This window comes from Poecile atricapillus, chromosome 4 (assembly GCF_030490865.1).
Source record: "Poecile atricapillus isolate bPoeAtr1 chromosome 4, bPoeAtr1.hap1, whole genome shotgun sequence".
Taxonomy (NCBI): domain Eukaryota; kingdom Metazoa; phylum Chordata; class Aves; order Passeriformes; family Paridae; genus Poecile; species Poecile atricapillus.
In genome coordinates this window covers 37,644,865-37,664,404 of record NC_081252.1, presented here as the reverse complement: position 1 = coordinate 37,664,404, position 19,540 = coordinate 37,644,865, and the positions used below count along the sequence as shown (strand labels likewise).

General features: G+C 41.1%; 2 protein-coding genes across 2 annotated transcripts in view; both read right to left on the bottom strand.

Moving 5' to 3' along the window:
- Positions 1–3,693, bottom strand: part of CPE (carboxypeptidase E) — a 55,352-nt gene extending 51,659 nt beyond the window's left edge. Inside the window, exon 1 of the mRNA XM_058839061.1 lies at positions 3,378–3,693. Coding sequence (XP_058695044.1) covers positions 3,378–3,663 — 286 coding nt within the window. The 5' untranslated portion in view covers positions 3,664–3,693. The remainder of the gene's footprint in view (positions 1–3,377) is intronic.
- Positions 3,694–10,812: 7,119 nt separating this feature from the next.
- Positions 10,813–19,423, bottom strand: MSMO1 (methylsterol monooxygenase 1). Its single transcript, XM_058839062.1, has 6 exons — positions 19,306–19,423; positions 17,367–17,672; positions 16,183–16,331; positions 15,137–15,263; positions 13,283–13,437; positions 10,813–11,772 (listed from the first exon to the last, which is right to left on the bottom strand). The coding sequence occupies exons 2-6, from the start codon at positions 17,619–17,621 to the stop codon at positions 11,565–11,567; spliced, it is 894 nt and encodes a 297-aa protein (XP_058695045.1). The 5' UTR covers positions 17,622–17,672; positions 19,306–19,423; the 3' UTR covers positions 10,813–11,564.
- Positions 19,424–19,540: the final 117 nt, after the last annotated feature.

Here is a 19,540-nt window from a genome sequence, read left to right as displayed (position 1 = left end):
GGTGACCACAGGGACAAAACTGTATTTTCTCTTGCAATCAAAGCTACTCAAAAACATTTTGATTGCTTCCAGTCTATGTGCATGCAACACCTTCTACACGTAACCACTGACACAGTCTCATTTGAGGCTTCCTCCGCCTTCACTGCCTTGTCCTCAGTGATTCAAAGTGAGGTTTTCTGCCTTGGTATAAAACTTGATAAAGTTCAAATGCCTTCATCTCCAGGTTCTGCTTTTCCTTATTCAAGGGCTTCTTTTCCATCAGTGATTTCAGGCTCTGATCTCCCATGTAAGTGCAGTACCAGCCTAAAGAAATTGTTGCCACAATAAACACCCAAAGAAACATCTAAAAAAAAACCCACAAGAAACAAAAAAAACACCACAAAATGCACAAAACTACAAATGTTAGCCCAAACGCTGTTAGGCATGAAGCACAGTTGAAGGTGGTGTGATGTTCAAGTTTGCAAAAGGCAGCACATTCTCTAAGCGTTTAATGTAGCATCAGAAACCTTAGGCAGTCTCACGCTTCTGGCATTTATCATGTCCCAAGGAAGAGCTCAGTGAAGGCTCAGCTCACAGCACCCAAGTGACTAATTTGGGTTTCCAAGATTTGTGAAAAGACACTTGGTATGATTATGCGAGAAACCAGACTGGCTCATAAATGTAAAATGTAAAGTCATTCTGACTTCCATTGCAGTATCAGCACTTTAAGAAAATCTTCCTAATGAGTATTTACCCCAGGAAAAAATGAGGCCTTTATGATTTGTTCCAGTTTTTTCATTCACTGAGGATTTTTTTCGGTTGCCTTGGAGGTCTAAAGCACATTTCTGAAGTTTCCCTATTTCTCTCAAGCAATTTTTTTTCAAACATTGCACATATATTACAAAATTTCCAAAAATAGCTGATACTCAAAAATTGCAGTTGATTTGTGTGCTTGCATATGATCAAATGCATTCACAGGCTACACAGGCATGCAATACGTGTGATTATGCAGTGGTTGCATGTATATGCAGTATTTGATTTACTCAGTAGAAAGCCTCTTTACCCAGTACAGAGTCTTTACTGATGCTCTGCTGACACTTTCCTGATCTATTTTGTTATCAACTTGCTCACTAAGTGAACACAAGCATTTTTTTTGTTTCACAGCTGTTCACGAGATGATTCAGGTATCATCCCTGTGTACTCAACAGCCTTCTAGAAGCTTGAGCTCTCTATAGACTAGAAATCTATGAACCACAGCATATATTTTGTTCATACCTCCCTGTATTTAAAAATAAATCCTGTGACACTTAGGATATCTTGCAGGAATAGATTATGTTCAGAACTTACAACTTTTTGGCTGCCTGGGAAAAATGAAAAATAACTATATGTATGTATATACATGTGTCCTTAATTCTATAATTTTTTAATAATAATATATGATATATCAGTTTCTGATCCTGCAATCTTTACCAAACAAAAAATCCTCATTCTGGTTGTTGCCCTGGGAATCAAGCATGGATGCTCATAGTGAGCAGAGTTCCCCCTTCAGGTATGAACAGAATCAGTCTCACATTTCCTGCCATGGCTGGTACAAGGCTCCACTTCTTTTACTGCACAGCTTAAAAAAGCTTGCATAGAAAAATGAACAGTGCTACTTTTTACTGCGCAGTAGAAGGGCACATTTTTAAGAAGGAAACACCTCTAATGCAACTATTGGCAAAATATATAGGTGCTTAGGCTCTGTAATAAAGAAGCAGGGGTGGTATTAATGCTTTTACAACTCTTTCTAAGGAGTGCAAAGGTAACTATGTATGAGGTCTGTCCTGCTGCCCTTCCCAAAAAAGATCCCCAGTTTCTCCCATGCACCACTGCAGAGAGGCATAGCTCTCCACTTTTTGAGAAATGTTCAGAACCTTACAGAATGAAAGTGAGGATTGAAATAAAACAATGAATTTGCTCTGGTTCAAACCCTGGTTAATCCCCTTCAAAAACCAGCATTTTCAGCATCCATCACTAAAGATAAACAGGACTCATCACATTCCCTGACACGTGATTTGGACATTGCAACATGTGGCATTTTTGTCTATGGGGCTCCATTAGTAAGGGACCCAGCACGTTCCAGGAAATGTTTGACACCGTCTATAGCTTTTATGTGGATGCAATCCATAGGAATTTTTCTTTTTTGCAGTTTGTTATTCATATACTGCTGGATTCCCTTTAGCTTGGGCTCAGTGACAAACCCTTTCTCACACCACTGACACTAAGAGCAGTGTGTCTCCAGGAAGAGGCATAGCCCCATCTCAGACTGCACAGCATGCTGCTCGTTTTGTCCCTTTCAGCTGGCTTGACACAACAGTCACATAAACGAGAGACAGCGACTATTCCCTGGCAGCAACGCAAAATCCCAGTAATAACTGTTATCAATCTAGTGTGCAAATTACACAGCAGCAATAGAGTCAGCTTCGGGATCCTCACCCCCTCTTATCAAGATGGCAACACACCACAAAGAAATTTTTCAAATTTCGCTGCATTCCCTACATTTTTCATTCCAAGACAATGCTTTCCTACCCTGCCTTCCTCTTACATCCGCCTTATGTCCAGTATCCTATAACCTCCAAGTTCTATCTCTAGCCCCAACATTAAGTCCCTTGAGGATACAAAGCAAGGTTATATTCAGGTCATAAAGCAGAATATTAAGCACTAATTGTATTGGCCAAATCCCCGGAGAGCCACAGAAGCCACACCTCCACCTAAAAGTCACGGACTTCCAGACCTGTGCTGTAACCCAGCGGGGGAAACGTGAGGACATGACTGCAGGAGGCGGATGGCTGGGCCAAAGGTACCGAGCAGCTTTCTCATAAAGGATAAGTCCTTTCACACACAGCCATTAGCGACACTATCGCTTCTAAAAGCGGAAACAATGAAACAGACACTATCGTAGGTGTAATACAAGTGCCCGGCATCAACCACATTCCCTTTGATAAAGATGTCCCAAACTCTGAGTACACGCAGCCACGTATCCCGAGGCAGCCGGGCTCCCGCAGCGGTGGCTGACACATCCCCGGGGACAGCCTGGCCGTGACACGCCGCTCCCACGGGCACGCTCCTGCCGAGCGCCGCGCCCCGAGCGCTGCGGTTCGTGCGGGGAAGGGCGGCCAGCGCCCGCCCTGCCGGCAGAACCCGCTCCGGACATTTTATGGGGAATCCAGGCGTTTCTTGCTGCAACGGGCGCTAAACCCACCGGCAGCGGCACAAAGCCGCTCGGCGCCGGCCGCGGGCGATCGCTGCCAGCCGGTGCCGGTGCCGGTGCCGCAGCGAGCGCTCCGGGGACAGCGCCCGCCGCCGTTCCCTGCGCACAGGTGCGGGCAGCGCGGGCCGCGGGCAGCGTCCCCCCTTACCGGGCTCGTGCTCGCCGGGCCGGTCCGAGATCTCGATGACCAGCAGCTCCCGGCCCTCGGCGCTGCGCCCCACCGTGTAGATCCTGCTGATGGCGGGGCACTGCAGCCACACGGCCACCAGCGCCTCCCGCAGCTCGGCGTAGCGGTGGTACTCGAAGGAGATGCCCTCCTCGGAGCTCAGCCGCCGCCGGCGGCTGGCGGCCCCCGCCGCCGGCTCTGCCGCGGCCCGGCCGGCAGCGAGCACCGCGCACAGCGCCAGCAGCAGCACCCGCACCCGCGCCGCCATCCCGCCCGCCTGCTGCTCCGCCAGCGCCGGAGGGAGCGGGAGGGAGCGGGAGGGAGCTGGAGGGAGCCGGGGCGGGGCAGGAGCGGCCGCTCCGCCCCGATCCGCGAAGAGAGCGCTCCCGCGGAGGGCGGGCGCCGCGGCCGCACGGTGCGGGCGAAAGCCGCTCAAGCTGTTGTCATCAAGCAGCTGCGAAAAAAACGCTGCGAGAATCCGGGTGCGCGTTTTCCGCACCGCCTCATCATTTTATGCGGTCCCAGCGGGTTAACCCACTGCCACAAACGTAAAGTAACAGAGTGCTCCATGAATGATTCAGTGCTATTGCAGGGCAACACAGATGCACTTGATTGACAGGGAAAACTATAAACTGTCATCTGTAAGGTCGCTTTGCTCCACATTTGTAAGCCGTCTTTGCTGCATCACAGAAAGGAAGGATAAAGCAAGGCTTAGTTTCTGATACTGACAGTACTTAGAGAGCACGCCCCAGTCTACTCAAAGCAAATGCTACTGTGAAGAAACATTCACCATATATTAATAAATCAGTTCCTTCTAGACCGCAGATACTACAGGACTTCTGAAGCCGTATTCTTTTTGACTTGTTTTCATAGGCATAGCCGTTTAGATTATGTTGAAACAGCCTGTAAAGAACAAATTCTAAAAGCAAAAGACTAAATGCTAAAGAGTGACATATCAGGCTGTTGATTCGGGCTTTGGGGATTTTGGTTTTTTTTTTGTTTCCTATTTTTTTTAAGGACAGAAAGACTTGCTGGAAAAAAACTGAGAGGTTCAAAACTTTGAAAAGTGCACATCCAAGTCATCCTTCTACAAACAGCATTTTGTCTTCAATAATTTAATGCATGTTTATTCTGATCTTCTAATTTAAAAGGGTGAGCTTGTATAACACCTCTTTGTACCACAAATTAATACTGAATCAATTTTCAGGAAGATGTTTTAATAGTCTTTGGTGACATTATGGGTATTTTCCTAAATTGTGGGTGTCTACTTCAAATAAGATGGTAATGGACATAATCTCTTCTAGGAGAACATTTTCACTGACCTTGGTGATGTACCAGCTCAGAAAGTGATCCAGCATCTGAAACACAGACCTGAATGTACAACTACTACACATAAATATTTGAATATCTGTCTCTACCTATACTTGTTACCCTCCAGGGCCCTAAATGTCAGTCCTGAATTATGTGATGTGTTTCGTCATAGCAAAAACCAAAGTTCTGTCCTTACAGTTCTTACCATCTTTCAAAGCCAGATGGGTTCAGAAGCTGCCCTGCCCAGTTTAATTCCAGGTTTACAAGCACATGGAAAGGCACCTTCAGTGAACTTTTTGGAGCCTTCAACTCTTGATTCTTACTGCTAGAAAACTTTTGGAGATGCCTGTCATAGTATGTCCAATTAGCTTTGAGGTTATCACAACACTAATTAGAGTGAAGTGCTTTGCAAGACTTGAATGCAGAGAGACTCCTTGCTATGGTGTTTTCTCTGACCAGGATCACTGTTTGAATTTAGGATCACAAAAGAGCTCTCTCTCTGACTTCTCCCCTTCCTAATAGTACTAATTGGACTACATCAAAAATATTTGTTTATGACATCACACCGCTTTAGAGCTATATGCAACCTGCGCAGCCCTCTCACTGCTTCAAATGGAACTGCAAGTAACAGTAGCTGACATAATATTCAAAAGATTCATGTTCTTCAGCAGTATTGGCTACACTCATCACAAGCTAAATATTCCTGGTTTTCTTTGTCACTTTTCCTCACACTCAGTATACGTTTTGTATACAAACAAATCTGCTGATGCTGATTACATTATCGTTTTCTGGGAGAACTTTCTGATCCAAAAAGACTCCCTTTTGTTCTTTGTAGCAACTCTCATTGGCTTTTCTTCTAATTTAATTAACCAAAATACATCACTAAAAGATACAAGTAGGCTGGGACACCGTCTCTTTATTTTCATCTCCTCAAGCAGTGAATTATTATTCCACTACATAAATGTAGTCTCACACCTAGATCTGAATGGATTTACTTCTGTTTTCATAATATGCACCCCCACTCATAAAAAACTTAATGTGTACTTATAAAGACACATGCATATCTTATGTAAAGCAGGGTGGTTTATATACTATCAAATATTGGAGCTCACACATACTAATTTATTTTTAATAAGGCATAAAAAAACTATGTTTAAATTCTCAGACAGCATAGGAGCATATGCAGAGCTGAGTAGGAGGAATAAATTCACGTCTTCCTTTGTATCTAATCCTTCCTCCTATTTTCCATAGTTCAGGGATGATTATCTTCAAAGGCCAAATTTCCTTATAATATGGAAAAAGTTTTGGCGCTTGCCTTAGTCTCAGAGGAATGCTCCAACCCCAAGGGCATTCCCAGCCTATAAGCATAACCAAGCACCTGGGCATGGCCTCGTAAGCTGATGATAATAATGAGAGCAGTGAGTAAAACATAATTGCTGCAGGAAACCTACTGATCAGCAAATTTTAAATCTGCTTTACCTGTCTCTTATATCTGAATACAATGCAGCAAATAGTAAGTTCTATTTTGCCAACAGACACTGCCTAAATAACCTGGTAATTACAAAAAAGACATTCATTAACATTCCCAAAAGTTCTTACTTATAGACAAATCTACATGTACAGAAAAAATACATATAACACTCATATATATTTACAGATTACTTCATTCCTTTGGCCAAACAGAATTTGCCAATTCAAAATCTTTTAATACTTTTGACTTGCTTGAATCTTTTTCAGCAAATCAGTATTCACCAGGAAGCATATATTTTCCAAAATAAAGTCACACTCACAGAATTTTGCTTACAAGACTTACCAGTCTTTGCACATTTTTTGTGTGACAAGACAAAAAGGCAACTCTTTTCCTTCATTATTCAGAAAGATAACCCTAAATCTATGTCCATTACAAAAAACTGAAGTATATATGGAACATCGGAAATCCTAAAAGCTTTCTATGAAGAGCAAATATTATTAATTAACTTATTAATTAATTAACATTATTAATAACAAACTACTGATAATACATACACCACAGAAACACAAAACTTCTTTAGTTTATATTTGGAAAGAAGTTTTAATGTTTGGAATAAAACAACTCCAATCAATTTAAAAGAGAGAAGAGTTGATCTCAGAGTTGACAAACCAGGCAAAGAGATAGAGGTAACTGTAAGAGGATTTTAAAAAACTTATCAGAGTGCTGATTATATTCCCATATACTATACCTGATAGCTGGGGTCACATGAAGCTGTGTCTTCAAGACAGAAGCATCTATTACCAACCTTCAAAATGTCTTGCACAACTCAGGGGCTCTGTTTCCTGGATAGACTCACAGAACAGGGTTGAGATATAGGAAGTTAAGGCTTTACCTTGAGAAGGTGATTAATGTAAGGCAGGGCAAAAGAAATACCACTACCAACAAAAAAATTAATAATAAAAATACAGACAAGTCACTTATGCAGGATACAGAAAGGGAGAGGGAAAAAACCCACCCACCTTCCAAACTGTTTACTGCAAGACCAAATCTTTCATTGCCTTCAGCTATTAAATGACTCACACACGTTACTGAAACCCAACCCTATCAGGTACGTAGAACTGTTCTCTTGTTGGGTGGTGATCATCCCATAGATGTAACAATTGTGCCTTGCTACTCTATTATAAACTGCAACTTATTTCATACAAAATGTATTTGACATTTGCACTTAAGCAAATGGCAGTGACTTACTGCTGCCTCTTGTTCAAGCTTGCAGGAGTAGCTACTGCTCCTGGGGTGATGCTAAGCCCTGGATATTGGACTGGAATGCTGTTTCTGAGAGATGTTACAGCCTGGCTATGGTGCCAAGTACTCACACAGAGAAAGTGCCATGCAGGATCATTGTGAAGGTTCAAAATTCTGGCTGATAGGGCTTTTTACAAGTGGTGAATCATGATCTTAGAGGATCATTCTTCTGGTCTTCCATAGGGACTGGCATTTCAAGTCCAGGGGTTAATTTATTCAGCGATTACATAAATGTGAATCATAACTGATTAAAATGTGTGTATGACAAAGAATGGTGAATAATAAGGATATTGCAGCTTGGGAATGTGATTTACTTGGTAAATCAAGCACGTTTAAATATGTCAGAGCAGCAAATTGCGAATTACACTTAAGAGCAAGAAATGTAAAACACAGATGACAGTCTGGCAAGCAGCATTGCCAGAAGAATCGAGAGATCACTAAAGATGGTGATACTAATGACTGTACTTTCTAGTGCAATGCTTAGAAGAATAATGATTAGGTGGGAGTATGTGATTATATCATAAGGTGGTCCTAGAGAGAGCAACCTGGACACACAGTTCTGATATCTACAGCTGAAACAAGACTGAAAATTCAGAGACAAGCCACAGAAGTGATTTGAGAAACACAAGGGATGCATTACCCTGGAGGATGATACAATCTGGTGAGCTGGTGAAAAACACATTGAAAAGTGATTTGACTACTGTGTTTACTACCTTCAGAGGCAGAAAATTATAGCAGAACTAATGACACAAAGTTGCCTTCTCCCTGGATCTGCCAGTTACAGGTTTCAATGAATGAGGTGTGCCAGAGGGGTGCAGCTGCCAGAGCAAGACACGCAGACATAACTGGGTGAAAATTTGGAGGCAATTAACCAGACACTGTGGTTAGCAATAACTATCAGTAGCCATAATGAAAGTTTCAATAACATAATTTTTCCACAAAAATTAACATTAAAAATCTAGAAACATATCACAGTTTAAAAAAAAAATCATAAAACATGCAGCATAACTCTGAGAGGTAAATAAAGTCACATAATCTTATAATATCAATCAATATTAATATTTCCTGGTGCGCTGCACTGTAGTGTAAAATAAACCACCTTATTTTGTATTTCACATCAGCTGGCAAAAACAGTTGATTATTTTGCAATCCTAATCGTTAGTTTGCAACACTTTTCAAGTTTCCATGGGGTTTTTTGACATTAACTCCAAGAAATTAATTCATGGCTTACATAGGACTTAATTATTGTCATATCCTAAGGGACACTACAAACTGTTATTTCCCACAGATGAGCTTTAATTAAACTAAGTTGGACTTCCAGGAAGAGATAATGTACTGAAAAGTGTTCCTCCCCCACTTATTCCCCTGTCCTACCATGTTTAGGAGTTAAATCTGTCTCCTTGATGAGGAAGATAAAGGACAACTGATTGTGTAAGGTTGTGTTGTTCATTTTGAAGACCCAACACTGTTAAACCATATATTTTACTATTGCACAAAAACCTCTTTGTTTTCAGATCTGCACATACTCTATAGTCTCACAAAATATGGGGGGGGGGGGGTGGGGGGGGTGGAAATCAGTAGTCTTACTTAATAAAGGCCTAAAATTTATAAAATGGAACTTCCCAAAACCATTCTTCATTTGCATCAAAGACACAAAGTAATGAGGCCATTAACTCACCAGCATCACTCTCAGTGATAAATACGGGTTCCTACGTTTGAAAAAGCAAACGTGGGGTGGTAGTAAAATGCAGGTCCATCTAAGTCCTGAACAAGCCTGTGGTTTTCAAATGCAAGTTCCTGTGCTGAGAGGTCCAGCATACACATTTTTTCCCTCAAAAAATAAATTTATGAAGCACAGCTTGCAAAATTCTCTACAGATTTGTTAAAGAAAGAGGATCGGAAGCAATGATGTGCTCACACTGTACAATAAGGATGCACATAAAATAACCCAAAAAACTAAAATAGCAATTTGTGTTAGAAAAACATGGATTCAACTATTTTAAAAAGTAAAAAATTTCTAAAAAACCCCATGCACACTTCCCCAAACAATAGTGTGTTAAAACTGTGTTATTTTTAAACCTCTTGAAGAATGGAATATACATTACAACTTTGTAAGTCAATCCCATCATTTTTTTAGCACTCTGCTTCAGCTTTCCAATAGCTGAGGAGTCACACCAAGCTTTTACAAATACCTTTACTGGAATATTTAAGCAAGTGGCTCCCAGTTGTGCATAATTTTGCGGCAGTGTGAGCAGAGGCATAATCCAGCAGGCTGAGAACAAATGAATAGAATAATGTTCACAGGGAAAAGCTGAGGCTCTGAAAGCTCCTTGTATTTTTAGGCTAATGCTTCAGCCAAATAAAGCAAAGTATAGCTGCAGCTGCAGGATGGGAGTGGGAGTTGACAAAGCAGAGGATAATGGCCATCTCTGAAATCTGATTAAAGAGGTTGCTTCCGCCATGGGGAGTTCAGGTGGGCAGTGCATATAGATTCAGCAAGGCTTAAGCAGCAGTCCCTGCTAAAAACTGAATACAGGGATTTCAACTTCTGTTCACCTGCCACAGTCAAATATATTTTTTTACTTCTTTTTAGAGGGAAGGGGAAAAATACTGATTTTCAACAGAGATACAGATAAAGAAGTAAAAGCTTCTATGAAACACATACAGAAGAGGAATCTGAACTACTTCCACATCTCAAGTATTATTTGAGTCATTCTGCATGTCATTAACACCTTACTTTTTGTTAGAAGCCTGATCTCATCTGCACTTTCACTGGATTGTCTGTTTTGACAGCTATACCAGATTGCATGTGAAGCAGCACTAAAATTCAGGTGTGGTCTTAAGTAAGCAAAACACTGTAAAGTCCTCTAAGGGACTTGTTGAGTAGATGAAGTGGTATTTGAAGTCTGAAGAGCAGCTGACATGATGTACAAAGTGGAAGATCTTATAAGGGGTTTAAGCCCTTCTCAAGTACTTCACTGCTCACAGACAAATACTATTAGTAGATTCAAAAATATTAGACTACTGCTTCTGTGACTAGTGCAACTCAAGTAGTAGATTTTAAGATTCTAGCTTGTGATCAAGCTGTAACCTGAGAACACACTCATCCCAAAAGATGTTGCTACATTGAGCAGTGATGTATCCAAGTCCTTCAAAACAAAAACCAGCAGAATGTACACGTTCTCAATTTCCATTTCTTACTGCTGCCTCTGTAAGTAATTTAACAGATGGCACATCCTAACAAATAATGCTTCTTCATTAAAGAGATGAAGAGCAAGACCCTATATGGTTTTATCACAGCTTTGTGTTTAAAAGCATATGAAAAGTATAATATACGCATCAAACCAAACCACGTTTATTTCATCAGTCACAAGTGCAAATATAGCAACAAGTCAGATAAGCAAATTACAACACATAGAGAAGAATGTAATGTAAATGCTAAGTACACTGACAGACCAACTTCAAGAGAGCAGCAAAAAACAGTGTCTTCAAATAAAAATTTCTATTCTTTTTTACCTGTAATCTAAAATAACATAATAAATCTAAATCAGGAATGTCTCTGATAACTCATATTTAGCCAGGTATTCTGTTATTAGCAGTTCACATTATCCAGTGTGCAAAAGACCTGTCCAAGCTTCCTAGTAACAAATGTTTTGGTTTTAAGCAACTTTTATCCAATATTTAAATAATACAGTGCTGATGCTAGTTAATAACTTCTGCTATTTGACATTATAAATTTAAGAATATATATTTAAAAAAACTAAGACCAACTTCATTGTACATACATAATTCTACCTGGATCCAAAAATGGGCAACATTATTATAGATAAAACTGATTTTTTTCTTGTCCAAAAAAAAAAAGATAGACACAAGTCATCTCTGTTTTTTCCATCATCTTTAAATCTGTAGTTAAAATATATGCAGTACTTATGTATAAAATAGAAAACATTCCCATTAGAAAGATACTGCAGTTTAATTAGCTGTTTTTCCCTACCTCTTAGTAGCCAGGGAACAAGATTTATGCTAAACACTCAATCACTATTTTGCTTTACAGAAAAGCAAAAGTTGACTTTTACACTGGAAATTTAGTTAGCCTTCTTTTTCGTTATGCATTGTTTCTTCTTCTCTTTTTCTTGATAGGCAATGAATTGAGAGTCTGTACCAAAGAGTCTGTCCCACCACGTGAAGGTCGAGGCGTAGTTGCCAATAAAGTTCATGTGATGGAAATCATGGAAACGGGCCCCAGCATAGAAAGGCACCAAATGAAGAGGGTTCAGAGGGACATCGTAGCCACTACAGGGCAGAAAAAAAAGAAAAGCAATTAGAGTAAGGATTTTTCTGAGACATAAACTACAAAACATAGACACTGACTTGTCATTTTTATCAAAGAAAAATATTTTATAGTATTCCAAGGTCCTAAGGTAATCACTATGATACTGGCTTAACATGAAAACAAGTTCCCTCCACTCCTAGCCAAATGACTCTGTAAATTATCCCACAACAGCTTTGGCACTTGCTTTTCAGCTCAGTTTACTAGGCAATACAAAAAGAAATTAAGCAGGTACCTTATAAAAATCAGTGGCTGCCTTCCTGCTTGCTTGGCAGTTTTAACTAACAGTGATTTTAGGAAGGAGGAAGAAGTAGTAACATTAAGTGCAAGCTATGGCCATCAGCACAGCAGCTCATCAGAGAGCATCTCAATCAACAGCCATTGTATGCCTGCTCCCATAATCAGCTTACTGCAAGTTCTTCAAATATTTAAAACCCAAATATATGATTAAAATAAGATTAAAAGCAGAACAGTGTGCTGTAGTGGGATTCCAACTCCTTTGCTTAGTAGTACTGGAAAGCCTCTTACCACCACCTAGTGGGGAGAGTGCAAGACACTTCATTATAAAGCCCTCACGTGGAGAACAAACTAAAATGATAATTATAATAGGAAATTCATGTTAGGTATCAATTTATGGTTTATGGTATGTCACAACATATTTGAGACACTTTGGCAAGTCTACAAGCAAAACATGACTAAACCTAGAATGTTTTATACCGCGAATTTATTGGTTGCTTATGTTCCACTGAAACACCTGACACTCAACTTCAACTTGCAATAAGACACTATCTGCTTCATAATAAATTTACAAATACAAGCTCAAGTGTTAATACTATCATTTCAAAAATAAACTCTTAGTGTCCTCTAACTCTTGAAAACAGGATAGAAAAGCTCATTAATTTGCAGATGAATGAAACTGAACCTACTGGGATTTGCCCTAAGGTTTTGGAACCAAATTTGAAATTGTTCAGTTCTACTACAGAAACGTGAAGTCTTGTCCTTTTTATTCACCATAAATAAACAAACAAATTTATGCATTTGTTTGAAAGAGAGTCAGTGGTCAAAAGCATAAAATTTTTTTTGAGCAAGGAAACAGTCTGACAAAATATTAATCAGAAAGAACTCTTGGCTGGAATATTACCTTTTGTAATTGATTTTTGGTGTTATAATATGCATAAGGTCACTTGCACACAAAATAACAATAGCCAGACATCTTAATGAAGCACCTAGCTTCTCTAACCCTCCCTGAGATGCTCTAGCTAATAGTCCACACTCTTTTAATCAGCAAGACCTGCTGCTAACACTACCTCAAAATAGAAAAGAGTGATAACTCCCCAGGTTGCCTCATTCTTTGTACAACACAGAAAAGCATTTCAGTGCAAAATAAGAAGTACATCTCAGTGACAGGTGAGTTTGAGACAGACTTAGGGACAAGAGAAATAAACAATTATTAAGAAGCAATGAGCATCTCACCTGTGTACGTCAATGGTTTCCATCAAGCGACAAATCACCCATGCCCACAGAAGAACCACATGGTTACAGAAAACAACAATTCCAATAAAAAAGCCAGTTCCAAGGATGAGTGTTTCCAGAGGATGTGCGTATTCTGCCTGCATTCCAAATGGAGACTAGAAAGAGATAACAGGGAACAGTCACCATTTTCAGTTTTATGTACCCCCAAACCAGAAACACCAGAAGCTTTCCCATTACCCCACAAGACAACAGGACAAAGGGAACAATGTTGCGGGCAAAGCACATGGTATGATTGAACAAGGGCCATAACACACATATTTAGCTCCTCTTTGGAAAAACAGGATTCCAAGGCCATAAGGATTATCACTCTATTAGTGATTCCAAACACTTCACTACTAGTTGAAAAACTGAAAACTTTTATTTAGGCTTACCATCACCCCAGGTCAAAGCGTTATTTCAGGAATATTAAAAGTGTTTGGCAAGCTCCTATCAGCTTTGCTATACATCCAGTCTTGGAAGCAGAAGAAAGAAGGAAGCCAAAATATTCTCAGAAGTATGACTCACTTAAAAATTTATTATCAAAATAAAAATTAAAAATCCCTCATCTTTGACCACTTTTAAAAATGAACTTGTACCCCTCAAATGTTATTTTGAGATTGATAAAAAACTTTTTCTCTCATATACATATAAACACACACACACCACTCGTTCCTACATTTGGTTTAGCAAAAAAAGACATTCCCAAGAGTCTTCTATCATAGAACACCATACGCAGAGAACAGTTAAAAAAATTTTAACCTAATCCTGAAGGTTATAAATCATCAGAAAAAATGAAGTCCACCTTGTCTTAAGGGATACATTAAAATCATCTCTTTTTACTGCCAGGAAAAGTTTTTAGTGAAACAGCCATTAGGCTACAGATCACTTCTGTGAGAACTGCTAACCACTCTCAAGAATAATGGCCAAAAGCTGCTCCAGCTAGAGTCCTGATGGGCTGCCAAGAGCAAGAGAGCAGCTGCTGCTGCAGATGCCTGTACATATGCATACATCAATCCATACCAAGCTCCTCCATTGTTGGCAGCAGGCATAAAGCATCCCTGACCCAGCAGCTTGCATTTTCCTTTTGGCACAGTCTAGGTTATACAGTGCAGCACAGAAACAGCACTGACTCCTGGAGACTCCATAGGCGGTGCCACATAAACACAGCAACACCATCTACAAAGTGCAAGTACTGCTGGATCCTACCTGGCTCCAGCCAAGTGTGGTTCATGGCCTGGTGCCCAATGCCAGCTCCAACACCACTAAATGCAGACCCACTCAAAATGTGTGCTCTCGATATATTTGTGCATTTGAATTGCACAGTGGGCTATACTAATTCCAGAGGCCCTCATCCAGAGCTGTAATCCCTTCCTTGAATCAAGCACATGATGGACACACCCGAGTTGTGCAAGAGCTGCCTGTCTGATCACGTTCTGGGGATTCATATGCTCTGGGTAACAGCCCATGTGGTGAGGAACTGATGAACAACCAAATCCAGACATCTACTGTTTCCCTTCCCCTAGCAATGAGACCTATATGTGCATTTTTAAAAGTCCACTTCACCTCGCTCAAAGATACAATCAAACTTCAGCAAGAGTGTGATCTTTCATTTCACTGAAATGAAATCAAATTACAGGAGGTGTTTTCAGAAACAAAATGGATGACTGTTCTTGACAAAGTGCCCAAGAAAAGGTGTCTAACTACAGTGTCAAAGGAATGCAAAATTCTTAGGTCTTTCAAATAAGATGTTTAAGGAAGTTCTATGAAACATATACTAAAAGCTATTATTAAAGAAAAAAATCAAGTAATACATACAACAAACTCATGGTGAACCTTATGGATATACTTGTATATTCTCTTGTGATGCAGCAATCGATGCAGAAAATAGTGCCAGGCATCCTCAATCACTGCACATCCAAAACACTGGGCAACCAGAACATACCTTTAAAAAGCAGAAGATCTATTAGTTATAGAAAATACTAGCAGACATATATTCCTGAAAGAGAAAACAGTTTATATGCTAATAACAGTCAGAAATGTTTATACCTAATACTGACTGAATAGTAGTGTGCTACTTTTTTAACATGCTAAAAATGTTCATTACCAGGTAAAAAGGCTGTGGTGCTTATCAGCTCATCTGTTGATATGCTGATGAGAGTTAGCACACCTTAACTCACTTCAGCTAGTGTTAGGATAACTCACAGTTAGTGTAACACACTGTCATTTCAATATTACAACTGCAGTCTACAGAGAACAACCAGAGACTGTGTGAGACCTTGATAAAAAACAAAAAGCTGCATCAGCCATCCACACCAGAGAGCAAACAGCTCTCCAAGAAAGATGACCTTCTGTGACAAAAAACTACTGTTGGTGTGAGGGGTGGGGGAGAAGGGGGCACTTATAGCTAACCCAGCTTTGTTCAAAAGCCCATCAGCTCGGTGCAAGAAAAGAAGACTGTGAAGGTGGCACATTCTCTCCTTTGAGGAACACTCTACTGCTATGATATAAAACAAGGTGGGAGGTAGAGACACTTAGGAGGAATAAAAAAAATGTAGATAAATAAAACCCCCAGAAAGTCCAACATTTAACCCACCCCACCAGGAATCTTGCTTTGCTTCCATAAATTCCCTCTTAATCCCCCTTCTCTCCTGAAGATTAGAACAGCTTGGGGCCATTTAAAAAAATTTAGAAAATTCTAATTAGCTCTTGCAGAAGCTAAGTATCAAATGAAGGATGATTAACAAACACAGTTTACATCGCCAACAAATTTCTTCCTATTAGAGTTGACAACACTAATTGTAAAATATTCTGCCTCCAGCTGTATGTAACTCAGCATCACCATATCAGAAAAATCTACGCACCATCTCGGCATCTCTTCCCACCCATACGGGATGTTAAAATACTCTGTGAAGTAATAGGTACCACAAATCAGGGGAAGCTGAATGAAGAAGTGATTGAAAAGGAGGGTTTTGAAACACTTCCACTGTTTTTCCCATGTTTCTGGTTTGTCCTAAAATGAAGCAAAAAGAATTGATTGTATTACATATTTCTATTGCACGCAAGTGAAGTGCTACAAAAATTCATTTGGAGTCAGTTTAATTTCACCTTGGAAGACAGATAACATGCCTTCCAGTAATGCAGATCAATTCAGGCAACACAAATAACATGGGGTTGGATTCAGTTTTATCAAAACTTCATTTTTCTAGGCTAGTGTTTTAAGATAAACTGTCTTGTCAGTCACCTCCAAACTATTTTTGTTTTTTCAGTGTTTATAGTGAGCAGGAACATTTCATACACAACAGTTTAACAAAATCCAAGTTTTCTTTCCTTCACACCACAGAATGCATTTCCATTTCTAAAGTAATACAAAAAGAGGCTGAAGATACAAGCTTGTGAAGAAATAACTGTCTTGAAAACATTCAGATTTTGCAGGGAGACATTCTACCAGCTACTGCAATAAATTCAGAAGCTCGTGTTAAAAATTTCTAATTTAAATAACAATGGACTAGGAGAAAACAATCATCTTTAGATACTGGATGTGCCTTTGCCTCCAATTAGGAGTGTGCACTCCGTCCTACATTTTCTTCATTGTCAAAATATTTCAAAATCCTTTCAAGAGGATGTGCATAGAGGTACTTTGAAGAAGAGCACTGCTGTTAAATAAGCACACCATGTAATTATTTTATACTACTAAGACACACCTCTAACACCAGATGCCAGAATTTTATTCACCTTCCCCTGCTGATATAAAAACTATGCATATAAAACTTGACTAACAGTAAGGCTGACATATCCTTTCCTCTCTCTAGCACCATGGCAAAAAGCCTAACCCTTCCTCAGGAAAAAAAAAACAACTCCTTTTCTTCCCCAAAACTCACTTCTCTTTCTCTCTTCATACAAAAGTAATTTTACTTTGCTGTTTCCAGGATGTCCAAGTGACAGATGAAATGGAACCATTTACATTGAGAACCAGGATACTTATATTATATGCTCTGCCTGGTATGTTCAAAGACAAGTCAGTGTATACTTCATAACTTTCTCTTACCTGTTGAATTTTATACTTTTGCATGTATGGTATAAACTGAAAGATAAATCCTGGTACACAGAGCAAAAAGTATGAAACTTCATGAACTATAAGTGACCCCCAAGTTGCAATCTGGAATTTTGTGTAGTTATCCAGCATGTAATTCCAGGCATTTTTAAATGGTTGCTGCAGGGGATTGTCGGGTAAGAAAGAGTCTATATATTCCACTGCCAGATAAGCAGAATTCAGTATATCAACGCTGTCATTCATGGCCATGGTTCAATCATAGAACATCACAATTACAGTTCTTCTGTAGTTGTCTGTAACCTGAAAATTTTTGAGAAAAATTCAATAAACAGAAGTTAATCTTCAGAGAAAAAAAAAACCAGTACATGATAGAGTCATTACCTAATTTTAAAGTAAAAGCTGAGAAAGGACAGGAAAGACAGAGTTTATTCATACAGAATGGCCTAAAAGAGATTGGTTTGAGAGACAAACCAATTTGAGAGGCAATCAGCTCCTAGATTTTGAGATTATGTCAAGGGAGCAAAAGGATAAAGAAATATTAATTACTAGCCAAATTTATTTCAAGGCTTTTGCAGGATAATTGTATTCTGTACTAAAAGAGCAATGGGAAAGTTAAAAAAAAGATTTAACAGATTAATTAACTGTGATCTCTTGATTATCCAGTCCCATTTTTCTCCTGGCTGTGAACCAAAATCTCTGCAAATTACATCAACACTGCAGCTGGCTTGAGGCAACCCACCTTTCCCCGAGTAATGGACTTCTCCTCACAGCTCCCAAAACCACAGAGGCTGCATTCCTGCAGGTGGCCCTGAACTCGTGCCATTTCCACAGACTAGAGTCCTTGGTTTGGCTTGGAAGGGACCTTTAAACATCATTTACAGTCCAACCATCTTGGGACGGGCAGGGACATTTCTGACGACATCAAATGGCTCAAAGCACCATTCCACCTGGCTGTCAAACACTCCCAGGGCATACACAACTTTTCTGCTCAACCTGTGCCAATGTCTCAGCACTCTCATTGTAAAAAATATCATTCTTATGCCAAATCTAAACCTAACTATTTTTAGTTTAAGAACACTGCCCTGCGCTTTGTCACTACAAACCTTAGCAAAAAGCCCCCTTTATGTAGCACAGTATGGTGTCCCTTGAAACTTCTCTTCTCCAGGTCGCACAGCCCCAACTTCTACAGCCTCTCCCCACTGGTGATGTGTCCTCTGACTACTTCCAGTGTCCTCCTCTGGCCCCCTTTAACAGGTTAAAGGGATAAACAGCTTCCACTCTCACACAGGTTTGCAACTCACAGGCCAGAGGACACTGGTTCACCCCCAGCTGGTACACTTAGGCTAAATCCGATACAAATCACAGAATAGCAGATTGGAAAAGAGCTCTGAGACCCTATGACTGTGACCCACCACCACCCTATCACAACTAGAGCACGACACCAAGTGCCACATCCAGTCTTTCCTTAAACACCTCCGGGGAGGGTGGCTCCATCACCACCCTGGGCAGCCCATTGCAATGAGTAATTACCCTCACACACTACAGGCACACCAAGCCAGTAGGCAACAACGTTAGTGATCTTTTTTCTTAGCAACAGCATCACGATGCAGCACTTCCCATTAACAGCAAAAGCACCGCAGCAGAGGCCAAGGCAGCTCACAGCAGAAGCCCTGCGCGGACGGATGCCCAAGGCAACTCGAGCACCGAGCAAGCCGCCGGGGAGCCGAGGAGCCGGCGGCCGGGCCGCACCGGGGCTCTTCCGTCCCGCCCGGCCCTGTCAGGCGGCGGACACATGCCGACACGCCACCCACGCGCGGGGAACGCCGAGGAGAGATGGGCTCCCTCGGGGATCCCGCACCGCGGCACCCGCAGCCCCGCTCCGGCACCGCAGCCCAGCCGCGCCCGCCCTAGCCCCTCACCCCTCGCCCCTCACCTGCCGGCAACGGCGGCGGCAGCTCCGTGTGTGCAACAACAACCGCCGCGCCGCCCGCGCCACCGCGCGCCGCCCATTGGCCGCCGCCGCGGCCCCGCCCGGCGCCGCGCCATTGGCCAGCGGGCGGCAGCGGCGCAGGGTCAGGCGGGCGGGGGGCGGGGCCGCGGCGGCGGCTCCCGCGCGGCCATTGGCTGGAGGGGTGGAGTGAGGATAGTGAGACCCCGGCGCGCGGCCA